The 25,894-nt window shown below is 39.3% G+C and overlaps 1 protein-coding gene across 3 annotated transcripts in view; it reads right to left on the reverse strand.

Annotated features, from left to right (window-relative positions):
- The window catches only part of LOC127637737 (astrotactin-2-like), a 749,824-nt gene that overhangs the window by 502,632 nt on the left and 221,298 nt on the right, over positions 1-25,894 (reverse strand). For 2 of the 3 annotated variants that reach the window (XM_052118979.1, XM_052118998.1), the window contains exon 4: positions 24,824-24,973. The exons of the other annotated variant lie outside the window; for it this stretch is intronic. In XM_052118979.1, coding sequence (XP_051974939.1) covers positions 24,824-24,973 — 150 coding nt within the window. The remainder of the gene's footprint in view (positions 1-24,823; positions 24,974-25,894) is intronic. 3 annotated transcript variants of the gene reach the window in all.

Here is a 25,894-nt window from a genome sequence, read left to right on the forward strand (position 1 = left end):
TGTTCGGGAGTACAGTGTACAAGTTGTTCCGGTATCCTGACATCGACCCCCTTCTGCTGAGTTACTGACAAGCGCCATCTTCCATCAGACATTTTTGCATCAAATCAAGAGTGTTTACCTTTTCCTGTGGTATGTTACACCAGTCGCCTCAGAAAAAACGGTTCTGGTCCCCAGAGGTGTGTAGTAACTCGTTACATTTACTCTGTTACATTTACTTGAGTAATTTTTTGGCCTTACTGGCGTTATATTACTGGCTTTAATTTGATAAAATGTGTTATTTATTGAGAGATTATTGAATGGGACTTTTACGAGAGCGGATGTTCACAGCTGCGCGCGATGAGGCGCTCCAACTTGAGTGATGAGACTGTCACTCAAGTCATCAGTGCAGCAGAATCAAACTCTTCAAAGTGAAACACTTTCTTCGCTCCACACAGAGAAAAAATAATAGTTTCGTCATGCAATGCCTTCATTTAACACCAAGACAAGCTGATATTTCAAGATTAAATTAAAGGCTCCAATTTAAGGCAGCACGCTAAGGTAAGTTTTGGCTCAAATTCTAATGCTTGCTTTTCTGTGTAATGATATGGTCATTTTCAGGGTGATTCTTCAACTGGCTCTTATGACATTGGTTTTTAAGTGTACATTTTTAAATCAGTGCAGCAATATATCAGTGTGCTTTGTCCCTTATGTCATAAGCAGTATTTGTGCATTTACTCCGTCCCCTTGCGGGGGTACTGGAAACTATTGCAGCTACTTCAGGCAGATTAACTGTATAAATCCATGTAAACATCCAAACTGAGTGTAAATCACTGCCATTCGTGTGATCGACAACTGGAGCACGAACAGACAGCATTTCTGCACGTGCACCGCGAGGTGCGCGGGGTGCACGTGTGCGAGATGTACGGGTGTGAGGCGATCGTGGCGACGAGAGTGGCTATGTCCACTATCGTTCACTCATTCACTATTTCCTATATAGTGAATGACAGTTAGTGCACTATATCTCAGTAGTAAGTGAACGAAATGAGTGAATTCAGATGAGAGTGTCGGAGCTCTGGGGCTGGTGCAGAAATGTCACATATGAAATTTTTAAATACTTGGGCCTTACTTGTTATTCTTATTAAATAATATATTATTACAATAAATCTTCATTCTGTTTGTCATTTTTAATATATAATGTGTGTGTGTGTTAATATAAAGAGAAAACACATTTGATCAAATAAAGATTTTATAATATATCTGTATGTTTTATAATATTCTCTATATGTTATTATGTTATTTTAATCAAGTAATGATTTGTCAAAAAGTAATTTACCACATTCAGCATTAAATAAAACATTGCTGGAGTGAAGGAAGCAGTAAATTCCAAGCTCGTACGTCTTCCCCGGGATGGATTGTGGGAAATTAACCGTCATCGAGTGTACTTGAAATGTACACTTGAAATTAGAGTGCATTGTGGATAAGAATGAGTGAACAAAGGTAGGGAACGAGTGGCTCACTCAGAATTCAGACACTCCTACAAAATAGCGAAAACTCGATTTAGTGCACTATATAGTGGATAGGGGGTGGTTTCAGACACAGTGAGTGTTCCATGACCAGAGCTGGTGCCCTACGTAGGCTGTGTTCTCTGCATTTAGAGAGTGGTGGTACTGCTGTACATAACTAACGATCTAAATACTTATTACACTGAAAACTGTAACTACACTGAAATAATAATCCACACAGGACGTTAAAAACTATGATATAGCGAAAGATGGCATTATATTTCAGCATTATATATAATATCCTTGTGGGCCATTTTCACGTTTTCACTGTAATAATTACTAGAACTGTTTCCAAACCTCTCTTTTATTGACAAATTCATCCAGATCTGACAAGAGCCCTTAAAGGGATAATTCACCCAATAATTACAATTCTCATTATTTACTCACCCTCTTGCCACCCCAGATGTGTATGACTTTCTTTCTTCTGCTGAACTCAAATGAAGATTTTTAGAAGAGTTTATTTATCAGCACTGTAGGTCCATACAATGCAAGTGAATGGGTGGCAAGGCAACATTTTAAAGCTAAACAAACAAACACAAGTCAGTATAAAAATAATCCATAAGACTCTAGTGGTTAAATCAGTATCTTCAGAAGCGATGCGATAGGTGTGAATGAGAAACATTAGAAAGCAAAAAATGACAAATATTGATCTGTTTCTCACCCACACCTATCATATCACTTCTGAAGACATGGATTTAACCACTAGAGTCTTATGGATTACTTTTATACTGCCTTTATGTGCTTTTTGGACCATTACAATTTGGCATACAGAGCTCAAATATTCTTTTAAAAATCTTAATTTGTGTTCTGCAGAAGAAAGGAAGTCATACTCATCTGGGATGGCATGAGGGTGAGTAAATGATGAGAGAATTTAAATTTTTGGGTAAACTATCTCTTTAAAGTGATAGCTCAGCCAAAATGTAATATTCTGTCATCATTTATCAACCCTCATGTTGTTACAAACCAGTGTGAGGCTTTGTATTATGTGGAACACAATACAGTATATGTTAGACAGAATGTTAGGGACTGACAGTCTCGGTCACCATTCACTTTCAATATATATAAATAAACATTCACTGAAAGTAAATAGGGACTCAGGCAAACATTCTGTCTAATATCTCCTTATTGTGTTGCATGGTAGAAAGTAAGCCATATGGATTTGGAACAACATGATTGTGAATGATAACAGAATTTACATTAATAATAATAATAATAGTGCTGTAGTACATGTTCAATATGTATTATGTAGTGCTCTTTAAATTGGATACTTTCTTACTCTTACTCAAGTAATTATTTATGTTAGTACTTTTACATATACTTAGTAATTATGTTTTTGGCTACTCTATCCACCTCTGCTGGTCCCTGTTGAAACCAGGAAGTAATTCCACGCACATAATAAATGATGACCATGATTTGTTGTATGAAGCTGTATTTTCCCTTTAAATTTAAATTTGTACTCTATGGATGGTTTGGTTTAGGGTTAAGGTTAGGGCGCATGGTTGATGGTTAATATAATTTGCATTCCTGTTGTACTGTTTTGAATAATTCAAACTAAAAACAGCTCATTTTAAAACTGCCTTTTTGCGCCACTCTGTGTTTATTTCAGACAGAAATTGGAGCGCACACCTTTCCATAAGCAAATTGTGGCAGGGCGGAGGGCGGGCCGGGTCGTGATCCTACACACCCGGCCCCTAATCAGGCTAATTAGCCCTTGAGAGAGAAAGAATTACGGACAGCTGTCCGACACTTGTGTGGTTGTCTTTTTGTTTAAGTTTCTAATTCAAATATTATTTATATTTTCAAGCCGGTTCTCACCACCTCCTTTCCATTAATCCCTTTAAACTGGTGCCGAAACCCGGGAAGGAGGAGGTGAGAACCGGCTTGACAATATAAATAATATTTTAATTAGAAAGACAACCACACAAAGATGTCGGACATCTGTCCATAAATCTCTCTCTCTCTGTCACACTGCCATCTTCGGTCGGCCTTTATCTCTCTCGATGGCTAATTAGCCTGATTAGGGGCCGGGTGTGTAGCATCAAAACCCAGCCCCGCCCTCTGCCCTGCCACACACTTCAAGCAGTGGGGGCAGTGAAGTTCGATAAGTAGTGAATAACTATCAACCTACTGTCACCAAATTCACAGTGAGATTTGTCTGACTTAGTGAATATTCACGTGATGTAGGCCTGGAGGCCCTTCTTCCAACCCCACTATAATGCTACCAACACCCAATCAAATATGTTAAGTAGATGAGAAAGAAACCTCGGGAGAATCTCCTCCTCATGCTAGAGTTAGAGTTTCAAAAGTGATTAAGGGTTTATAAAGAGGCTTGTTAATAACTAATAACTCGTTTAAAAAATTCATTAAAAATCATGGATATGTGATTATAACAACATGTATAAAAAGGGTGACTATCATGCAATACCTGGCAAATATTGATCTATTTTACCTCACTTGAAACAACATATAAAAATTTTAAAATGTTTAACTTTTTTGGTAAATTACTTAGTCATCAATTAACCCCTTTATAAACCCTTAACAAAATGAACATTCACGTGAAGTGTTTACCTGTAGGTCAACAATCACTCATTTGAGTCTAGTTATAGTTGATCTAAAGGAAATTAAACTAACATCTCCATTAAGTCTAAATGAGAAACCTCTGTGCAATATAATTTTCATCTGTGATGATTAAAATGGACATCCTGTTCCATCCACACAAGTCTATAAGTCAACACATTTACAGTAGATGATGTCATCATGCATTCTGAAGCACCTGCAATGCACCTGCAATGCAAACTGACTATTCAATTTCAAATTTTTTCTGTAATGATACATCAAAATGAGAACATAATCTTCAGATTAAATTGAGACAAAGACTTGCAATAAAAACAACAACCTTGCACCATGGTCGAAGTAATTTTATTGGATTACAAATAAGCCTGACACATTTTATGTCCTGGAATCACGGAAGAACATTGCTGAGCTATTTGCAGCAGGACTTCACTAACAGGTGTGAGGTTTACGGTCGAGTCTGCGTCCCCTGGTTTCTGTAGCACTCATCAGCTTTATTCACAGCCTCAAACTTTGATTAATGGTTCATTCAGGGAAACAGACATATTAATGGCTCCTGTTGCTCTTGTCTTATATTCTCCAAATGGATGGAACATCAAATGCACTCCGCTAAATGTACTGAAAAAAATATATGATACTCTCATGGTGGTCTCATAAGGGAGACGTCATCGTAGTGATTTTTTGCCAGCATAATAAAAACATCTCTGGCATTCCGTTCTGACCTAAGTTCGGAAGATGCCATTATGCTGTAAATTTGACAAACTTTGGATATCATACTTGTGTTTAATAGCAATGTTATTTTTTTTATTTTTTATGAAGTGTTCGTATTACACTTATAAATACATGACTTGCATATATATCAATATTTTAGATCCCCTGAACCAACCTCACCCTGAAACTGAACCACTTTGTTGTGAACCCTAGACAGCAAGAAGACAAAGCCATATCAAAGGTTTTTCCATGCACAAGAGTGGACGAAAACGAATGTGGAAGCATGCCAGTTTTCTGAATGTGGTGTTGATCGTACCAGATGACATTCCAGGAGCTAGTTTATGGCAGAGCCCCTCTCTAACTGTCAAGGCAAAGAAGAGTGAATACATTTTTATTATATCATGGCAGGACCAACACAAACAAATGGCAAGTGCGACCATCAGATAAGCTGCTCAGACAACTACCAGAGTCTTCTAAAAAGAAGGCCCTCGACCTTACAACACCTTGGAAAGGACTTCTTATTGATTCATGAGTGGTTACTTAGCAACATCTCAAACCCCCCATCCAAAGGTTTGGCTAAGACCAGAGTTGAGCTAAGGACCATCCTTAGATCAACTCTGGTCTTAGCCAAACCTTTGGATGGGGGGTTTGAGATGTTGCTAAGAAATCACTCATGCATCAACACATTTTGTGTTCCACGTCTTATCTTAACACCCAATCAGAACACCGAAACAGGAAGGCGCCAAACTGAAATCTCCTCATCACGAAGGTACACTTTTATTCTGGGTCCTGAGTCCCCATCCATAGGGTCATTAACAGGATAACACTTCTATGAAATGGTCCAACTCCACGAGAAATAGGCGAGACAAGAGGCAATAACAGAATATGTAACATCAAAGTCAATGACAGATCCAACTTTCTGAGTCACTCCAGAGAGACACTGAATGACCATTCAACATGCTAAGTCTCCGCTTCACAGAGAGAGAGAGAGAGAGAGAGAGAGAGAGAGAGAGAGAGAGAGAGAATGACAGGGCATCCAATGTTCTTAGTCTCCATTCGAGAGCCAGTAGAAATCTACTACTATTGCAAAAGCGAGGTAGGAATCCCTATAACAGGGAGATAACAACAGCGACAAGGTTTAGCTCTGGCGAGCAAACCTTCTCTTCAAGTTTCATGCATCTGCGTGTTCCAGATAATGAATCTTGCACCAACATAATGGCAGTATATTTGCGTGTTCCAGATTGCAAGACCCCACTTGGTGATTCCAGGAGATCAGTATTCCTCAGCTACTTCGTTCCCAAGGCTGTTGAAACAGAATCCAGCTCCTTCCCCACTGTAACATGGCCCTGAGCCCTAGTGGAAGATGTCGCCATCACCGAACTTATCGATCCATCAAGCAGAACATAAATATATCACTATCAAAACTTGGCATTAGTGTATATTATCAATTTATGATTATTTAATGTTGCTTAGACTGCATAACCTGTGTACCAAATGTCAAGCAAATTATCTTTTTATTGTTATTTGTTTAATTTAGGTAGGTTTATATAGATAAGAAATAGCCATTTATCTTTACCATTGCTACATCCAATCCAACCACCATCTTTCCAACTTACACACTTTTACTTACCTACTCATTTGTTTTATCTTTTAGCATATTAGTACCATTTTGCAGTTTTTGTTAATTATTCTTGTTTATCTTTTTGCAAATAAAACTCATTTTATTACGATTGTGTGTTCCTTGTGTTGATGATGTGCAGAAGATCTCTAAAGGGTTAGGCCGAAATTCATGAATCCTTCAGATTATTCAGATGACCAGCTCCCTCCAATATACATATTTCTAATTTATTGAATGGTCAATGTAGTATTAAGGGGTTTCAATGAAAGTTTGCTAACTGGTTAGTTTATCGGTGTTGTGTTATGCTATTAGCTTAGCTGTACTGTGTTTACAATATGGTGTCGGCAGTTTGCGCATGCATGGTAAATTGCCCCGGAAGGGTCTCTTTAGGACTTCCCATGAACTTTCGTCGCAATAGCAATCAACACCATTGATTTGTGATCTGGGTCAACACTAATGAAAACAGTTTCATCGATGCATATGAACATCAGCGTGTTCCACAATGCACAGACAAACAGTAATCAGTTAAAGTGCCCAGATTCTTACACCAACATATGTAGCGAATTTGGTATGATAAATGTACACTGCACGGGTTAAAGTGTCGTGTACATTACCATTAATTGTAAGGGAAACAGTATGTGTGAGCAAGGAATTACATTAAACAGTCCTATTTCTACATTACTTTGTAAGGAAATGTATAATGGAATCAGTTGCGTTTTACAACCGTTATAATTTAGATAAATGACAAATAACTTGATTATTTGTCTAAATAAAATTCTCCACCATTAAAATCGTAATACAACGATGTCTCGTTGTATCAGCTCACAATTTCCACTGTAGGGAATTAGCTTTAATAAGAGAATTATGAGTAAAATACAAACACATCTGAATCTAAATGTAATCAATCTAAACAAAAACATACACACAAATCACTCATACATGTGAAAGGGAAAAATGAAAATAAAATGAAACTGGAACAGAATGGGGGAAATGCAGTTATGTAAAGAGTCATTTTTTACCATCTGATAGAACCATCGAGTTCTTAATTAAAAAGCACTATGACAGGGCGGAGGGCGGGGCCGGGTCATGATTATACACAAACGGTCCCTTATCAGGCTAATTAAGCCTTTGAGAGGGATAAAGGCCGACTGCGGAAGGTGGTGCGATGAGAGAGAGATCCTTTACGGTCAGCTGACCATCATGTGTGTGTTTGTGTTGTTTGTTTAAGTTTCTCATTAAAACTATTATTTTCGGTTCTCGCCGCCTCCTTTCCATTGAAATCCCTTTACATTGGTGCATCAGGCATTTGACGATACTGTGCATCACATCAGTCGTAATGCTTCTTGAGGAGGCAGTTTTCAATGTTTAAATGAATAGTTTACCCAAAAATACAAATTCTCTAATCATTTACTCACCCTCATGCCATCCAAAATGTGTATGACTTTCTTTCATCTGCTGAACTCAAATAAATTTTTTTAGAAGAATTTCTCAGCTGTTTTAGTCCATACAATGCAAGTGAATGGGTGCCAGAAAGTTTGAAGCTCCAAAAATCACACAGATCAGCATAAAAGTAATTCATAAGACTCCAGTGGTTAAATCAATATATTCTGAAGTGATAATGTGGGTGAGAAAACAGATCAATATTTAAGTAAGTTTTATTATAAATTCTCCTCCCTGCTAAGTCAATCTCTACTTTATCTTTCACTTTCACATTCTACATTCTTTATGCATATTGCACCCTACTGGGCAGGGAGAAGAATTTCTAGCCAAAAAAAGGACCTAAATATTGATCTGTTTCTTACCCACACCTAGACATGTATTAAACCACTGGAGTTGAATGGATTACTTTTACGATGCACTTTAAACGATTGCTGTAAATTTTACAGTAAAAATCTACAATAAGATGTTGTATTTCATAATTGACTATAGTATTGTATTTTGCTATGAATTCTAGGAGCATAATATATGGTTGCCGTAAATGTTACAGCAATATTTACAACAAAATATTTTTTATGCAAATTATAGTATTTTAAAAAAGGTTTCCGCTTCGTTTTCTTGCGCTCACTCTCCATTTTACATTTGAATCAAGCGCATGTACCACGACTGTCCCAGACTTGCAGAGGACCACACCATGGAATCGGAATTACGGGTAGGATGCACACGGTATCAAGGTGAGTGACCCCAAAAGTTGACATTGCTCTTTTATCATTATTATAGTCATTATTTTTCCAGTACCGAATGATTATTTTCTGTTTGTTTTTAAATAGTGAGGTTTAATACTACTGAATTGTGATAGCTAACCATTAACTACGGGACCAACCTAACAGTTAACATGTGTTGCTTCCTCTTAGTGTTTAATATTTAATAGATTTTGTGACAGTGATTTTTCTAAAGGCTAACATTGTTTGTAATGTTGCATGTTATTCACATGTTGATTAGCTAGGTCTGATGTCTGGTTCAACCATCGTAGATTGCTTAAAATTTGTGAGCAGTGTCACCAGTACACTCAACTGAGATTCGTGTCTTTCAGATATAATTGTCACGTTCCCTGTTGTCTGCCCTGTGTTTCTCACTTGCCATCTGTCCCGGACTACACTTCCCATAATTCCCTGCCCTCATCACTGCCAGTTTCATTGTTCTCACCTATGTTTAATTTAATCATTATCCTTGTGTATTTAAGCCCTGTTGTTTGTTCATTCATTGTCAGTTGTTAAATGTAATGTATGTTCTAGAATGTGTTCCTGTCCGTGCCCTTCGTGGATGTTTTCGCTTGTTTATATTTTGGTTTTCCCATCGTGGATGTTTTATTTGTTCCCTGTATCTTTTTGTTATTCACAGAGTTACCCTGTTCACCTTGTGTTTTTCCATTAAAGCTGCATCCAGATCTCACTCCTCGTCTGCCTCGTTATAATAATACTGAGAACTGCTGATCATAATGTGTGAACTGAGGACTTGATTGCGGGGGGCGAAACGTTTCAGTCGAGAGATGTAAACAAATTTTACTATAGAGTATTGTGCCTGCAGATTATATCTGAAGTTGTGATGAGCTGGATCATGGTTTCTGTAAAAAAGGGTGACTTGATTAAGACTAGTTTAATAGTTTATATGCTTTAGACTTGTGTAGAACATCCACATTTGTATATCAGTGTCAGTATTGGGTGCTTTAGGTGCAAAACTTTAATGTAGTATATGTTGTAAGATCACTAAATAAAACACAGATGACAATAAACTCCCTTATTATTATATCTTAAATCAATAAAATGTAATAATCAGCAATATGCGCTTACATATGGCTTTATTGAATGTGTTTGTGCATGTATTCTATGTACTGTGAAGTCATTATGCGATGATGTAAATGAACTGGTGAATAATATTTTTTTTGTGCTTTTTGGAGCATCAAAATTTCAGCACACATTTACTTGCATTGTGTGGACCAACAGAGCAGAAATTTTCTTCTACAAATCTTAATTTATGTTCTGCAGGAGAAAGAAAGTCATTCTCATCTGGGATGACATGAGGGTGAGTAAATTATTAGAAATGTTCATTTTTGGGTGAACTGTTTCTTTAATTGAGTTGCATGATTTTTCTTTACTGTAAGACTATGGGATTTTTCACCTGTTCTTATCGTCTGCCAGGTACAAATCACATTTCTGACCCATTGAAAAAATAAACCCCACCTTAAGCCACTCAATTAAGTTTAGGGGCATGTTAACCCTTAAAAAAGAACATAAATATTACTAAATGTAATTAATTGCTATGGTTTTATAACATTAAGGGCCCAAATAATACGTTTCTTTTTTTCCAACTTGTCTAACTCATAAAAATAACATTAAAAGGACAGTTTTGAATAAAAAAATAATAATAATTATAAAAAAAAGGTAGGTTGATTCCAGAATTGTATACAAAGTCACATGACCTCAGTATTTGCTGGGACCACCTTTTCAATCACTTTTACAGAAATCTGTCCCTCTCACTCATTCTTCTCCCTTCATCCCCTTAAATGTTTGAGTTTACCAGGATACACAAACCTTTTTAGGGGATAAATGACTAAAGCCTTGTGTATGAGCAATAGTAAAAGTGATGCTTGCCTTAGCAAACACATCTAATAAGTGTACTGAGGAGGAACAGACTGATATTGCACACAAAATAAAGGCAGGTTTTGCTCCACCTCTTCTTAATTGAGTGAGATGTATGTACTGATTCATTTAGATGTGTTTGTAACTGGTGGGTGTTGTTTATTCCAGCTCATCTTGGTCCAACCGGACCACCGAGGCCAGAGTGACACTAATTATAAACCTGCTGAGGCACGTTGTGTCATCACTCATGGCTGTTTGTACATACATATGCAATCTGTACAGTGTGGGCTTGTGTGTGTATGCACCAGCTTGCACAAACACAAATGCACACATGCATACAGCGTACCGGATTTCTTCACTTTTATTGAAAAAGAAGTGTGCATTACTGTGCTACAAAATGCATATAAAATCAATTGTGTGTGTGTGTGTGTGTGTGTGTGTGTGTGTGTGTGTGTGTGTGTGTGTGTGTGCGTGTGTGTTTAGAATGAAATGAATGAAAATATATATGGAATGAAAGATATAGAAGCCTTAGCAAAGTCAAAAGACATTGATACCAAAAGTAAATAGGAACAATGCTTCTAACCACAAGTGGAGAGCTGCAATTCCAAACACACAACTTTGCAATGCTGGTTGTGAATGTTCATTGGAACTACTGTATGTTGGTAATGATGGAACGTGCAATTATATTATATTATATATTATATTATCCTTGTGTGACCCTGCGTCCACATTTGTGGACATTGTATTTTGGCTTCCCTATATGAAACGCATAATTTAAATGAATTAAAACTGACTGAATACTGTTCGCAAGATACTAAACTGTCATTTAAGGGTTAATCTTCTGGTGCACAGCGTCATGTGATAACAGAATGACGTTGATTACAAGTAAGCGCTATTACTGGCGCAACACCAACAAAAGTCACTGGATGTTCAGTCATTTACTAAACATGGAGCAAGGGAGCAAAGGTGTATCCTATAGCTAAAATCTGACCAAAAGTTCAGTTTTAAGCTGCAGATGATGTTTGGACCACTCCACATGTTTGACACACATGGGACAATGATAGTCAGTACACAGATTCACAACTGTATAATGCAAAATGATTTTTAACATTGGCAGTGATTTGATAATGCTAGCCATTACTTTTAATTAGAATTATTTATTCAGCTTTATAGAAAATCAGCTGTAATGTCTTTAACATCTCAAAAACATGAATAACCAACACTCCTGGAATAAACTATTTGATGAAAAAAAATCTAACTTGCTATAGTTTGGTATTATTTAAACATTTAACAACTTAGTCCCTCTGTCCACATATGTGGACATACATTTTTAGGAAAACTATTATTACTACATTAAAAACTATAAAAAAAATGTTATTAGGTGCTATTATGTATAAATCAAAAGGGAAATGGAAAATGGATGATATATTATATTATGCAATAATAAACCATTGCTGTCCTAAATTCTTCACTTTTACACATTATTTTAAAGCTCTATGTTAAAACCCACCAATTCAAATGAAGGAAGACCTTTGAGATTCTGTGTGTATTTGAAAATATGTTTCTTCATTCGCTCATCACCACAAAAATAGAGTATGTGGGAATCTCCTCCTCTGTATCCCTGTGTGTCATTTAAACTGCATGTGCCAGAAACGACCAAGAATATTTGCCATAACACGAAAGTTAAATGTTAGTGAAACAGAAGCACTTTGCGATCACTATCAAAATCCTCACAAAAATAATATATATATATATATATATATATATATATATATATATATATATATATATATATATATATATATATCATATAGTTTTGAAAAACTTACCAATCTAAAAGTTTTAAAAAAGTTTTATTCACATTTTTAGAATAATAGTAAAGTCATCAAAACTATGGAATAACATATATGGAAATATGGGAATTATGTTGTCACTAAACAAAATCCAAAATAAATCAAAACTGTGTTATATTTGAGCATCTTCAAAGTAGATGCTAGAATTTCCAGACATGAACTCTTGACATTTTCTCAAGCATCTTCTTGAGGAATCACCCTGGGATGCTTTTAAACAGTATTGAAGGAGTTCCCATCTATGTTGGGCTCTTATTGGCTGCTTTTCTTTATTATTCGGTCCAAGTCATCAATTTCAAAAACGTATTTTTTCAATTAATGTTTAGATTTGTAATTAAATAAATTAATATCCATCCATCCATCTTCAACCGCTTATCCGAAGTCGGGTCGCGGGGGCAGCTGCTCCAGCAGGGGGCCCCAAACTTCCCTATCCCGAGCCACATTAACCAGCTCTGACTGGGCTGACCCGAGGCGTTCCCAGGCCAGTGTGGAGATGTAATCTCTCCACCTAGTCCTGGGTCTTCCCGAGGCCTCCTCCCAGCTGGACGTGCCTGAAACACCTCCCTAGGGAGGCGGCCAGGGGCATCCTTACCAGATGCCCAAACCACCTCAACTGACTCCTTTCAACGCAAAGGAGCAGCTGCTCTACTCCGAGCTCCTCACGGATTACTGAGCTCCTCACCCTATCTCTAAGGGAGAAGCCCGCCACCCTTCTGAGGAAGCCCATTTCGGCCGCTTGTACTCGCGACCTAGTTCTTTCGGTCATGACCCAACCTTCATGACCATAGGTGAGGGTAGGAACAAAAATTGACCGGTAGATCGAGAGCTTTGCCTTTCGGCTCAGCTCTCTTTTCGTGACAACAGTGCGATAGAGCGAGTGCAATACCGCCCCTGCTCCGGCCAACCTCCCGCTCCATTGTCCCCTCACTCGTGAACAAGACCCCGAGGTACTTGAACTCCTTCACTTGGGGCAAAACCTCATTCCCTACCTGGAGTACGCACTCCATCGGTTTCCTGCTGAGAACCATGGCCTCAGATTTAGAGGTGCTAATCCTCATCCCAGCTGCTTCACACTCGACTGCCAAGCGATCCAGTGAGGGCTGAAGGTCACGGACCGATGATGACATGAAGACAACATCATCTGCAAAAAGCAGCGATGAGATCCCCAGCCCACCGAACCGCACACCTTCCCCACCCGACTACGCCTCGATATCCTGTCCATGAATATCACAAACAGGATTGGTGACAAAGCGCAGCCTTGGCGGAGACCAACCCCACATGGAATGAACTTCGACTTTGTGCCGAGGACCCGGACACAGCCCTTGCTTTGGACGTACAGGGATTGGATCAGCCCTAAGAAGGGACCCCCCACCCCGTACTCCCGCAGCACCTCCCACAGTCTCTCCCGGGGGACCCGGTCATACGCCTTCTCCAGATCCACAAAACACATGTAGACCGGATGGGCATACTCCCAGGCCCCCTCCAGGATCCTTGCGAGAGTAAAGATCTGGTCCGTCGTTCCACGGCCAGGACGAAAACCGCATTGTTCCTCTTCAATCTGAGGTTCGACAATAAATTAATATGTTGGCACAATTATATTTTGGTCTACAAAACTGATTTCAAACATTTAAGCATACACATTTAAGATCATTAGATACATTTCAACAGTGCAATTGTTTCAAAACTTTTGACCGGCAGTGTGTGTGTATATATATATATATATATATATACACATATATGTGTGTGGGAGTTTGGTGTGAATGTGCACAGAGTGCTTCAGAAGCAGTTAATGTTCATGCGCTCTTCAGGAGCTCAGTCTATTATGCGGGTCAGAGATTCGTCAGAGTTCATTTGAATGAGACACAAATGTGCCCTTTATGTCATGTATATATTCACTTAAAATTCTCTTATTTAAACAGTAAAATTTGTAGTGCATTACAATAAATAATCAGGTTAGATAAAATAACCCTAATCAGATTATAATATAATATTAATGACAGGCATATAAAGGAATTATAAAGGGGTTCATTAATTACTATTTATCCAGTTACAAAAGCAAAAATGTGGTAATAACAACAGGCATATTTAAGGAGTTTATGAACATAAAGTAGTCTAAATGAGCACGAAGAGCTGGAAAGGGTTTTTGTAGAGGACTTTAGGTAACTAGGACTTGTTATGTTGGGACAGCACTCAGACTAGCACCATTATTTTGACATAATATGCATATATCTATATATATATATATATATACAGTATATATCAATTATCTTTTTTTTGGTGCATTCATTTGTGACATAAATAAAGACTTATTATATTTGTATGTTTTTTTTAGTCTTTAAGTTAAGATTTTATGTTTCATATTAACAGTGCTGGGTAGTAACGGATTACATGTAATCAAGAATGCATAATAATATTACACAAAATCATTATTTATAATTGGATTACATTTATAATGTGTGTGGAATTATTTTGATTATTGTTATTTAATGTTTGTTTTGCAGTTAAAGTTGTTAATAAAAGGAATCCATTTGTTTTTAAGAATCTAATTGCAGTTGAAAAACTTCTTTCCAAATAATTTTGGTGGACTATTTGAACAAACTCGGGACATAAAATTATTTCAAATCAAAAAGGATTTAAACCACTTCAATATGTGTAATCAAATTATATTTACATTTGTATTGATAACATGATTACTCTATAGCCAAAATCAATAACTAATGTGTGATTTCCTTATTATTTAAAGAGTGGTCTAAGCGGTCAGATTTTAAATATTTGATTTAATATCTAGTCACGTGGGTTTGTAGCATCTGAAATTGAAGCAATGCAATGAAAGTGCTTAATACAATCCACAAATACACAAATTTGGTTTTACACCCTGCATCAAAAACATTTCAAACAACCCCTCATCCACCTGTCCATAATTCTAGACACTTTTTCTGTAATAATACATGTTGCAAACAAAATGTTGGTGCTGGTCAAATTTGTGCTTTTTTAAATGCGTTCCGGCCCATGCTTCAGGAATGCAGGAAAAGATTAATAAGGAGAATGGACAAATGCAGAACGCATACAGGCAAAAACCATTTGAGAAGCTTCAGCCATTGCAGAAAAAATCCCTTTCACTCTCTTCAGGCATAAAAAGAAAAACTCTTGCACTTCAACACAAACACACCGCTGTAAATTAGCCAAGAACTCGTGGTCATACGGCAGGCCACTGTCTGCCAGTCAATGCCGTAATCACAAACTATTGTCAGAAACAAAAGACTGATATCTGCCTGAAAGAACCTCATTCTTCATTCACACATCATCGTTCTCACTTCTCCTCTCGATGTAGGTGTAGAACTTACAAACATACACACTGATACGCTCATGTAGAAGCTGCAAACTCCTCCAATTAGCACAGAACAAGAAGACTGTATAATCTACTGTATCAGATGGCATCAGACCACATTACAGCTCAAAGAGAGAGAGAGACAGCTCACAAAGGTGTATGCAGATGAGCTGAGAGTCAAGTGATTGAGTTAAAATTACTTCAAACATCAAATTAAAGAGCAAAAGCAATTTGACAAACTAGAGCAATTTATTCTCTGATCAAAGCTTGAACAGCTCACAAAATGAACATTCTTTTCATCTTTTACACATCCTCATGCTCCAAATCTCAATGACTTTGCTTCTTCCATTGAATGTGAATGTGAAAGTATATAGTAATGACCAGGGGCTCTGTCAAGCTCATAAAAAAGGCTGCTGTAAGTCTTTAATCTCATTTATACTCCTAAATAGGTCTCATATCTCATTTATATGTGTACATTCAAAAATGTCCCATGTCAGTTGATCATGAGCAGTGTTGCATAAGTTACTCCAAAAACTAATCCATTAAAGATTACCAATAGTTTTTCTCACGTTGTAAACCTGTTATAATGACAGATTTTTATTCCTTAAGTCAATCGTAGAAAACATTGGTGCCAATGGTTTCTATGATCTATAAGCTAAACATGCTTTTGGGTAACACAGCTCAGATTGGTTCAGTTTACATGTGATTGTGGGTTAAGGTTAACCCCTAACCCTTAGGGTTACATTTAACTGAATTTCTTTAATGACAGAGGAAGAATATATCTGTGTGAGTCCGTTTATAGTAGCAACAGCCCTCCAAATAACACTAATTTGTTTCAAAGCCATTTCCTATCAAATCTAATCAATCTAAAATGACATCAAATATTGAGAGGCCTAACTCAAGTAACATCCTTGTGTCCGCAGCCAACTAACCCACGATTCCTTTCTACAGTCCATCAGAGAGGCCGTGAATAATTAGTGTCAGGAGTATTAGGGCCTGAGTCAGACCTCTCAGCTCTGGACACAGATGGCACTCTCTGTCACGTCCCACGGCAGCTGCCCTGTGGTGGCACAGGTCACATTAACTTAGGTAATCACTGTCAAAGAGATGCTTCATGCCCGTGCCTGCCAAGACGCTTACCATACTGACACCAGAGGAGAATTCCCTTGCTGTCTTGTCTTGTTTTGGAAGATAACTTTGATTGAATGGTTTTACAGATCCGTGATGGAGAAATTAATTGACTCCAGGAACCTTCTCACTTTGAACTTAACGAAGCTTACTGCAATGAGGAAATTAAACTCTAACGGCCCAGTTCTAAAAGGGTAAGTTTCCCAAAAATAACAATTCTGACAATATTTACTCACCCTAATCTTCCAAACCCATATGGCACACAAAAGGAGATGTAAAGAAAGTGATCATGGTGCTCCTTTCCATTCAGTCCAAAATGGATAATGAAAACTTCTTAATCCAAAAACATAGTCTATGAATCATACAATATACTCCAAGTCTGTTGAAGTCGTGTGCAGGGTTGGGAGGCTTACTTTTGAAATGTACTCCACTACAGATTACATGCTGTAAAATTGAATTCTAAATACATTTGTAAAGGAATCAATTGAAAGGAGGAGGCGAGAACCGGTTTTTCAATATAAATAATAGTTTAATGATAAACTTAAAAGACAACATAAACACACACGACGGACATGTCCGTAAACGATCCCTCTCTCCCGCATGATCCTTCCTGTAACAGTGTAGTACCCCCCAAAAAAACACTGTAAAATTTAAAAGAGAGGGAAAAGGCCAATGTAGAGCGGCAGTGAGAGAGAGAGAGAGAGATGAAAAAAAAAAAACTCTTACTCGCCAGTTCTCCGATACGCCGCAGCTTGTTCCTCTGCTACTCCTCCACCCTCTATCGGATGACAGCCGCGCCGCTCCGGGCGGATCAGAGCCAGACCTCCAGCCCCTGGCGGACAGAACGCCCTGCCACGTTCTTGGGGAACAGAAGGGGTCTCCCCCGCCCCTAGCAGAGGTTCTCCCGCTCCAGGCGGTTGGCAGTGAGCCCCTCCCCGCTCGCGGTCAGCGGTCTTAAACACCGCTGCGTTTCAGCGGCCGGTAGGCTACTCTTGTGCCCCTGGCAGCGGCCCTGACCGCTCCAGGCGGTTGGTTAGGAGCCCCTTCTCCCCTCGCGGTCGGCAGCCATCGTCCTCTTTCAGGCGGCTGGGCTCCTCGTCCCCCGGCAGATGGCCGCGGCTGCTCCGTTGGGGTGGACGGTAGTGGCGAGAACTCTACTACGGCGTATCCCTCCTCCTTGCCGGGTTACCGGCACCAGTGTAAAGGAATCAATGGAAAGGAGGAGGCGAGAACCAGCTTTTCAATATAAATAATAGTTTAATGATACAATTAAAAGAACACATAAACACACACGATGGACATGTCCGTAAATGATCTCTCTCCCGCATGATCCTCTGCAGTCGACCTTTATCCCTCTCGGGAGGCTTGATTAGCCTAATACGGGACCGGGTGTGTAGGATCACGCCCCGGCCCCGCCCTCTGCCCTGCCACAACATTGGATTACTTAAAAAATCTAATGTTAACAAATATCTAGTGCCTTACCAGCGCTCAAGAACACTTAACATTTTTTAATTTAGCACAGTTTAAAGAAGAAGAAGAAGAAGAAAAAAGACAGAGCATGTTTCAGTTTATTCATTTTACATAAGGAGGGATATTCTGAATAGATGGATATTCTATGTAGCATTTCTACATTTTCGGAATAAAGTCTCCTAAATCGCTGATGTGAATATAAATGTGGTCATCTTTAAAAGACGCAATGACGAGCTCCAATGTTAAATCCTGTCAGGTCAGGAATTCAACATTGCGCTCAGGATTAGGCTATAAATAAATACACAAGAATCATGTGTGAATCGTGTGATACATTAACATTGACATTTCAAGAAGTGGAACGTGTATATGATGTCATAGACCGTCCACATCAGATCTGAAAACACAACGTGCGCATTTTCATTCATAAGGTACACTTTAGAAATATTGGCTGTGCAGATTAATAAATGCATTGTGATTTTGGTTCTGTCACTTTATCCTTGTGCTTTTTAGATAGTCAGTCATACAAATATTTTTTTTAGATTATTCGGATGAATCCGATATTCGCTTTGAAGATATTATCCATGCCTTTCCGAATAAGGTATTCGGCTACGGGTACATCCCTAACCCTTAACCAATAGTGTTTTAAAATGCAAATTTGAAAAAAAAGAAAACACATATAAACTGAAGCAACCACATATATTTGTGTTGTTTCTATGCCACTTTCATGCATCATTGGCTGGACTCAAGCCCAAATTCCAACACTCTATCAAGTGAACTACCAAGTTAATCACATTGGAATAAGTGTGTATATGTAGGTGGGTTTGTAATACAAGTGTTCGTTTTTCAAATCATGCATTAAAATAAACGTGTGAAATGGAGTGAAAAATAGCAATTGTACTCGTGATTTGTGTGGCAATGATTAAAGCACACAGTTGTTGGAGCACCCCCTAGTGTTCATTTCACCAGTAAACTATAGCGAAACATTGAAAGCTTCACGTGCAAGTCAGATTGCAAAGATGTATATAGAGTAACGTTCATTCTGTGAGACCAGGTTGGAAAAGTGCTTTAAAAACAAATGGACTTGAATTGACTCCTCTGTTCCATGGAAGTTTGGAAAAACAAGAGGGTGAGATAAAGATGACAATATGTTCATTTGGGAGAAGAGATTCTTAAACCCTTTACACAAGCTTCAAGAACTTTCTCACCAGCTGAGGACATTTTTTCTCGCCGTGAAACGGGCACAAGCAGCTCCCCTCCCTCAACCTTTCTGAGTCTTAATCTTCTTAAGAGACTACCCCGCATGTAAATCCATGCAAATGCGTTGTGGGAATTGTCAGGAAAGCAGAAGCAAGGGTAGAAAACGAGCAATTCACGCCACAAAATGCTGCGTCAGGCGCAATAGTCTTAACGTACCATACTGATGCCCTATCTCATGTAATATTTGACATCACATTTGATTCATTTGGTTCCTTTTTATTTGTCAAAAAGCCTAATCAGCTTGCAGTGGCCTGATGAACTTGCATTTCCTCTCGGCTTAATTGAGTTCCAGTTCGGCGGCCGAGCCCGTCCCATTAGCGTGTTTGTTATCCTTAATGGATGCAGAGAGAGAGAAAAAAACTAGTTTTATGCTGAGAAAGCTCTTTTTGTGGGCAGTAATTAAAGGTCTTGAAAAAGATTTTATATCAAGCCAGCAAGTGTGTTTGTGCGAGCTGCGGTGAAGAGTTGAAAAATTAAGGCTAATATGGATTACTTTCAAAACTCTTTCTTTTAGAGCTGTGGCGGCAGACGAATCATTCATTCCTCTGAACACGCTGGTTTAATTTCAGGGAGGAGAGTCATAGTGGTAAATTGCGTCTCAGCAGAGGGTATAATGGGAAGGATGTTTTTATGTTCTGCTAGATTTCACCACACATAAGAATGTTGCTTTGAATTATAGTATGAATTTTGATTTTGGTAGATTAACCCCAATGCTTTTTGATTTCTTGAAAATAATCTCACAATCTGGAAATATCACTTTGTTTACTTTTATTCACTTTGTGATTTGTTATGGTCAGAATGGCGCAGTACCATGTGACCCTGACTATTTCTATGTAGAGAGTGATTTTTTTCCTGTAACTCCGTTTATTTATGGTTTTTTGAAGAGGTTAACCAATGACTATTAAGTAATTTACAAATGCATTATGGATCATTGATATACAGTTATAAAAGCATTAATAAAAAGGGAACCTTTCATGCAATACTTATGTTATAAATGGTAAATGGTTTGCACTTATATAGCGCCTTTTTAAGCCTTAACTGTATTCAAAGCGCTTTACACTGCGTCTCATTCACCCATACACACACACACACACACACACACACACACACACATTAATACACCAATGGCAGCAGAGCTGCTATGTAAGGTGCTAGTCTGCCATTGGGAGCAACTTGGGGTTCAGTGTCTTGCCCAAGGACACTTCGGCATGTGGAGTCGTGTGGGCCAGGATTCAAACCACCAACCCTGCGATTAGTGGCCGACCCGCTCTACCAACTGAGCGGTTGTGATGTTATGATCTATTTAAATCCAAGGCTTTAAGTGAGATAATAATTAACAATTTATAAAACATCAGAATTTTTGGAATACTTTCTATTAGGAATCCCTAACCCCAAAATCTAGGGTCTGAAACCCTAACCCTAAAAATTCATTTTTTACTAGAAAGTGAGACTGCATACCTGTCCATCACTGCCATATGGTGAGAAGTTCGTTTTATTATTATTATTATTATTATTATTATTATTATTATTATTATTATTGTTATTTAACTGAAATCACTTGAATTATTATTTCAATCTATTCCTCATCTGTTTGGAAAACAAGATGTATGACCGAGCAGTCCTTTAATTCAATGACAATTCAAAAGTAGTTTTTGTCCTTTCAAATACAGATGACGGGAAAAACTGTATTTTTTTAAATAAATAATTCGTGTTATTTATAATCATGTTATAAATGCTTAATAACACTTAATCAACATTAGTAACATATGTAATGTATAGTGGACACATAAGAAACATTTATTAAGCAGAAACCTGTACATAAAGTTGAGTATCGTTAATGGTCAGGCTTTATTAGATGATATCCGCAGTGAATGAGCATGAAGACATGAAACGTGATTTTGCAGAGGACTAGTTAAATTGGGACAGCACTCCAAAAAGCATTTGACATCAACATGACAATGAAAGTGACAACACAAGTGAGTCAAGACATTACAGTCTTAAATAAAAACATACATAATCCCTCTTTGTAATCTCACCATAATAATATTTCCTGCAGGAAAATTAGGGAATTTTAGGTTTTTGATTAATACAGAGTGTATATATTAAGCTCAATACTTATGCTCACTATTTGGCAAGCGTTGCATGAATTTCACCCTATCAACGATTTATGATGTATTTGTAAATTACTTATTAGTCATTAATAAACCCCTTTGTTAAGCCTTAACAAAGGGAACATTAATGTAAAGTATTACAATTTGTAGCAATTAGTAAAGATAAGAATATATATGAGTTTAGAGATTGCTGCGTCTTTGTTTTCACGGAGACGTGGCTCAGCGACAGAGTTCCGGATGCCGCCATTCAGCTAGACGGGCTCGCCTCGTTTCGTGCCGACAGAAATACAGCTCTCTGCGGTAAGACTTGCGGTGGTGGCTTGTGTGTTTACATCAACACGGAATGGTGCAAGAACTCTATGCTAGTCTCTAGTTACTGTTCATCGCTGTTGGAGCTTGTGACTGTTAGATGCAGACCTTTTTATCTACCACGGAATTCACCACTGTTTACATAACCGAGTTTACATTCCCCAGCTAACGCTAAGGAAGCGCTCTGTGAACTGTATGGGGCTATGAGCTGAACTGCAGAACGCTCACCCCGACGGACTGTTTATTGTCGCCGGAGATTTCAACCATGCAAATCTCAAGACAGTGCTCCCTAAATTCCATCAGTATGTGGACTTTGCAACGAGAGGGGCGAACGCGCTTGATCTTGTTTACACAAACATCCCAGGCGCGTAACGGGCGGAGCCCCGCCCCCACCTTGGCTACTCAGACCACATCTCTGTTATGTTAATTCCAGCATACAGACCGCTCGTCAGACGCACAAAACCGCTTCAGAAGCAGGTGAAAACCTGGCCAGCAGGAGCCATCTCTGCTCTTCAGGACTGTTTTGAGTGTACTGACTGGCACATGTTCAGGGACGCTGCAACATATGGCGATTCTACCAACTTGGAGGAATACACAGCATCAGTGACCAGCTACATCAGCAAGTGCATTGATGATGTCACTTTCTCCAAGACCATCACCACACGCCCAACCAGAAGCCGTGGATGACTCGCGGAGGTGCGACGCTGCTGAGGTCCCGAGACTCCGCCTTCAGAGCAGGCGATAAGGCAGCCCTAAGAACAGCTAGGGCCAAACTGTCACGGGCAATCAGAGAGGCAAAGTGCGCACACGCCCAGAGAATCCACAGTCACTTCCAGGACAGCTGTGACATGCGGCGCATGTGGCAGGGCATCCAGGCCATCACCAACTACAGGACAACATCAGTTGCCTGTGACAAAGATGCCTCCCTTCCAGATGCGCTGAATGACTTCTACGCTCGGTTTGAAGTGCAGAACGACGTGGTGGCGAGGAAGACCACCCCTCCTCCCATTGACCAGGTGCTCTGTCTCTGACCATCTGGCCCTCACCCACCTAGACAATAAGGACTCATATGTTCGAATGCTGTTCATAGATTTCAGCTCAGCATTCAACACAATCATTCCCCAGCATCTGATTGGAAAGCTGAACCTGCTGGGCCTGGACACCTCCCTCTGCAACTGGATCCTGGACTTCCTGACTGGGAGACCTCAGTCAGTCCGGATCGGGAACAGCATCTCCACCACCACCACACTGAGCACTGGGGCCCCCCAGGGCTGTGTGCGCAGTCCACTGCTGTTCACTCTGCTGACTCACGACTGTGCAGCAATGCACAGCTCCAACCACATCGTCAAGTTCGCCGATGACACGACCATGGTGGGTCTCATCAGCAAGAACGACGAGTCAGTATACAGAGAGGAGGTGCAGCGGCTGACGAACTGGTGTAGAGCCAACAACCTGTCCCTGAATGTCGACAAAACAAAAGAGATGGTTGTTGACTTTAGGAGAGCACAAGGTGAACACACTCCGCTGAACATCGACGGCTCCTCTGTGGAGATCGTCAAGAGCACCAAATTCCTTGGTGTTCACCTGGCGGAGAACCTCACCTGGTCCCTCAACACCAGCTCTATCACCAAGAAAGCCCAGCAGCATCTCTACTTTCTTCGAAGGCTGAGGAAAGCACATCTCCCACCCCCCATCCTCATTACATTCTATAGAGGGACTATTGAGAGCATCCTGAGCAGCTGCATCACTGCCTGGTTTGGGACTTGCACCGTTTCGGACCGCAAAGCCCTGCAGAGGATAGTGAGGACAGCTGAGAAGATCATTGGGGTCTCTCTTCCCTCCATCAAAGACATTTACAAAAAACACTGTATCCGCAAATCAACCAGCATTGTGGATGACCCCACACACCCCTCACACAAACTCTTTACCCTCCTGCCGTCTGGCAAGAGGTACCGAAGCATTCGGGCCCTCACGGCCAGACTGTGTAACAGCTTCTTCCCCCAAGCCATCAGACTCCTCAATACTCAGAGACTGGTTTGACACACACACACACGTGTCCTGAGTTGCACTTTAATTACAGTCACTTTATAACTGTCTGCTACCTCAATAACTGCTGTGTGCATAGAACAATATCTCATAGTATGTTATGTTTACGTTTTTAGAAACTGTCATCTTTTTGCACTACTGAGTACTGGTCGGCGCTGCACTGTCTATTGTCCTGTTCATTGTCAGTAATTTGTTGTACTGTCCCGTACTTTGCACATGTTTGCACGTGCACTTTATATAGGTATATATAGGTATTTTATTTCGTTGTGTTGTCTCATGTGGTCCTGTGTTGGTCCTTTGTTGTTTTTATGTAGCACCATTGTCCTGGAGGAACGTTGTCTCATTTAGCTGTGTACTGTACTAACTGTATATGGTTGAAACGACAATAAAAACCACTTGACTTGACTTGATATATATATAGATATATAGATAGAATGTCACTATGTTTACGTAACAATTTCCTTCCAAAACAGCAAAATCTCTACATTATTCTAAACATTTATCTGCCAGTGTATGTGTATATATATATATATATATATATATATAAATACACACACAATTCATTTTTTAGCTTTACTCTTTATTTGACACTCATAGCAAAGAGTAACAGCAATTTATAGGGGGAGAGAGTGGTCAGAATAAGATCAGGACATGTTGCCATACTCAGACTCATTTTACCCAAATGAGCACCAAGGCTCAACATGTCAGAGACACACACCGCTGTACCACAGCTCCAACATGAGGAGATTTTCTGTGTTTATGTGTACTGTATATACATGTGTGTATATGGATTCATGCATATCAAACCTCTGTTGTGAGCTTGCCCTCTCTTCCGGCCGGAGGAGCCGTGTGTAACATTCTGGAAGTGTGTTATCTCCATACTGGTGTTAGTGGTGCGGAAACTCTCTTTAAACCGCTGCATCAGGGCCTCGACGCTCTCCTGATCTGGGTTTAACACTGAAACAAACACACATACACACAAACCCTTGAGACACAGACTACACACCTCTGCTGAAAAGCTTTAGAGGGCAACGTGTGATTTACTACACGAAAATAAAATGCTGTAGTCATGAATATCTATTTTTGTATAGAAAAGATAAATTACCATAAATGGTGTGAGATGATTTACTCAGTAAACATTTTGTCCTTTAAAGAACATTAAGGGCATATGAGTTATGCCCAATCTCTTCATTTGTCCTGTCTATCTGTCCGGTTCATTATCCTGTTTACACTCCCCTTTACTGTCCTCCACTGTCCAATATCTCCACATCCCATCTTTTTCTTAACATGAACACGCATGCTGTAAGAAAGCAGAGATTGCTCTCATGTGCAGATTTTAGAAAGAAATGTAGCTGCAAGTGGCAATTATCAGGGTCAAAGCAGTTTGGAAAAGTATAATAAATGCCCAACATTGCCAGATTTGAAAGAACAGATCTGTCAGGGGCAAAGTCATTTCATTACTACATATTTAAGTAACTTTGTTGGGATTCTGTCCACCATATTGGGGTTTCAGAAAAAACTATTTTAAACACTTTCTTTTAACCTTAGAGGTTACCAAAGCACTTTACACTGCGTCCCAGTCGCCCATTCACACACACACATTCATACACCAATGGCGGCAGTGCTGCCATGCAAGGTGCTAGCCTGCCATTGGGAGCAACTTGGGGTTCAGTGTCTTGCCCAAGGACACTTCGGCATGTGGAATCATGTGGGCCAGGAATCGAACCGCCAACACTGCAATTAGCAGCTGACCCACTCAACCACCTGAGCCATAGTTGCCCAAGGTATGTAGGTTTTATTGATTTAACACTCAATAGAGCATTAACCTTAAAAAATGAACTTGCCTTTGGTGGCACACACTGGACAATGCACCTTTGA

This window comes from Xyrauchen texanus, chromosome 4 (genome assembly GCF_025860055.1).
Source record: "Xyrauchen texanus isolate HMW12.3.18 chromosome 4, RBS_HiC_50CHRs, whole genome shotgun sequence".
Classification (NCBI taxonomy): Eukaryota; Metazoa; Chordata; class Actinopteri; order Cypriniformes; family Catostomidae; genus Xyrauchen; species Xyrauchen texanus.